The 2500-nt window shown below is 53.9% G+C and overlaps 1 protein-coding gene across 1 annotated transcript in view; it reads right to left on the bottom strand.

Moving 5' to 3' along the window:
• lamb2l (laminin, beta 2-like) overlaps nt 1-2500 on the bottom strand; it is a gene marked incomplete at its 3' end in the record, with an annotated part of 40559 nt that overhangs the window by 36704 nt on the left and 1355 nt on the right. The window contains 1 exon segment of the mRNA XM_030352522.1: nt 1022-1104. Coding sequence (XP_030208382.1) covers nt 1022-1104 — 83 coding nt within the window.

Below are 2500 nucleotides of genomic sequence, written 5' to 3'. Positions count from 1 at the left end.
GTGTGTGTGTGTGTGTGTGTGTGTGTGTGTGTGTGTGTGTGTGTGTGTGTGTGTGCACTTCAAATTGACACACACACACACACACACACAAACACACACACACACACACATACACACACACACACAGAGACACACACACACACACACACACACACACTCACACACACACACACACACACACACACACACACACACACACACACACACACACACACACACACACACACACACACACACACACACACACACACAAATTCCACAGATACCTGGGATTTGAGCTGGCTTTAAAGGACCGATCTCTAGGCTGGTGTTTGAATGGCTGCAGATCTTTCACATCATTGGTCTTTCAAAGGTGGTTACTATGGCAATGAACAGTTGGCGCAAAAGCAAACTGAGCAGGGAGGGGCGGTGGGGGGGGGGGGAGGTCTCCAGGAGACACAATGCCGAGACCAGAGCTCCCAAATGCACCCATGGAAGTCCCCCACACACCCGAGCACAGTCACAGCCCTTCAGCCGAGACTGTATCCAGCTCGGGCTCAGACCGAATCAGAGTTCAACCCCAACCGCCTCCAGGAAGTCTACAGGTGACGCTGGGGATCTAACCCGGAACTGCTTAGACTGGCCTCAGCCCTGGTAAACCTAGACAAGACCGGCCCGCTCTGCCTAGTCACGATGTGTGACCCTGAACTAGAATAGACCGCCCCTCGCCACCTAGTCCTGATAAACCTAGACTAGACCGGCCCTCTCTACCTAGTCCTGATAAACCTAGACTAGACCGGCCCTCTCTACCTAGTCCTGATAAACCTAGACTAGACCGGCCCTCGCTACCTAGTCCTGATAAACCTAGACTAGACCGGCCCTCGCTACCTAGTCCTGATAAACCTAGACTAGACCGGCCCTCTCTACAAGAGGGAGAGATAGAGAGAGAGAGAGAGAGAGAGAGAGAGAGAGAGAGAGAGAGAGAGAGAGAGAGAGAGAGAGAGAGAGAGAGAGAGAGAGAATAAAGCTAGGGTCCACTCACCCAATAGCAGCAGGCTGAAGGCCAGCGTCAGGGCGGCCATCTTGGAGATGCCTGGATCTGCCGACGCCGTGCGGTGACAGCGGCTGTGGACAGAAAAAAAACGCTGCGTTACCGTGACGACGACACCGCAACGACACCCCTGGAGCGGGGGGCGGGGGGCGCATGGCGGAGACAGAGCGGAGAGGGGGATTGGCCGCCGGGGGGGGGGGGGGGGGGGGGGATTGTGTGGTGATGGACAGGTCAAAGGTCACGGTGTAATTGTGTTATGAAGCGGAGCCGGAAAAAAAGAATAGACCTCTTGTGTGCTTTAGGCTCTACACACACGGAGCTAGGCGGCTGTGCGTGTGTGTTTGTGCGCGTGCACGTGTGCGTGCATGTGTAACTCAAATGAATGTTGACACACGGCCGGATCAATCCCCGCCGAGGTCGGAGAGGAGCCGACCCGAGCGACAGAACCGGGTTCCCCCTCAGACCCTCAGCCGGGACCAGGGGGGGCTCGAACGCGGGACCCTAAGCCCTGGCACACCGCGGCCTTGTTCAGGAGGGATTTGTGGGGTGTGTGTGTGTGTGTGTGTGTGTGTGTGTGTGTGTGTGTGTGTGTGTGTGTGTGTGTGTGTGAGAGAGAGGTACAGAGGTGTGTGTGTGTGTATGTGTGTGTGTGTCCCAGCCGCTTAAATTAGGCTATTGATTTTCTGTTTGTGTGTGTGTGTGTATGTGTGTGTGAGAGAGAGGTGTGTGTGTGTGTGTATTGGTGTGAGAGAGATGTGTGTGTGTGTGTGTATTGGTGTGAGAGAGATGTGTGTGTGTGTGTGTGTGTATTGGTGTGAGAGAGATGTGTGTGTGTGTGTGTGTGCGTGTGACAATGTGTGTGTTTGTGTGTTTGAGTGGTTGTGTGTTTGTGTGTGAGGTCATTAAAAGTGGGTCTTTGTAAGGACTATAAGTTCCAGCATGAAGGGGCTGAACCACTTGAGGTTTTGCGTTGGGAGGTTTGATGGGTTCCATGAATAGAGCTGTGATGACGTGCTGAGCCCCTCATACCCCCTCATACCCCCCAGCCCCCACCCCCTCCTACCCCCCCCCCCCCCCCCCCCCTCATCTCTGAATGTCCACTTCAAACGAATGACCAATCTGCCACAAGTAGCCCTATGGTTCCACCCAGCTCAAGGGCCCAAACCTCGCCTAGTACTCATTATTTATTTCTCCTCGTTATAAATCTCCTAACAATTTTTCCGGCATTAGTAAACCCCAGTCCTAGTCATTACTCCACTAGCTTACTCATTAGCCAAACACACAGCTCAGGTCATCCCAAGCGCCCAGTGTTAGAATGCTAATGCTGCAACACACGGAATAACACTGTTCTGTGCACGGCAGGGGTGGTGAGCTGACCACAAATCAAGAGCAAAATACGATGTGCCTCGCCGCGCCTGAACACCAAGAGAACCGTCCGTACGGCCACAACGTCAGAGAGCCTCGCTCGTT

This window comes from Gadus morhua, chromosome 1 (assembly GCF_902167405.1).
Source record: "Gadus morhua chromosome 1, gadMor3.0, whole genome shotgun sequence".
Lineage (NCBI taxonomy): Eukaryota > Metazoa > Chordata > Actinopteri > Gadiformes > Gadidae > Gadus > Gadus morhua.
Note: the sequence above shows the minus strand (reverse complement) of the source record. Positions and strands in the feature narration are given on the sequence as shown.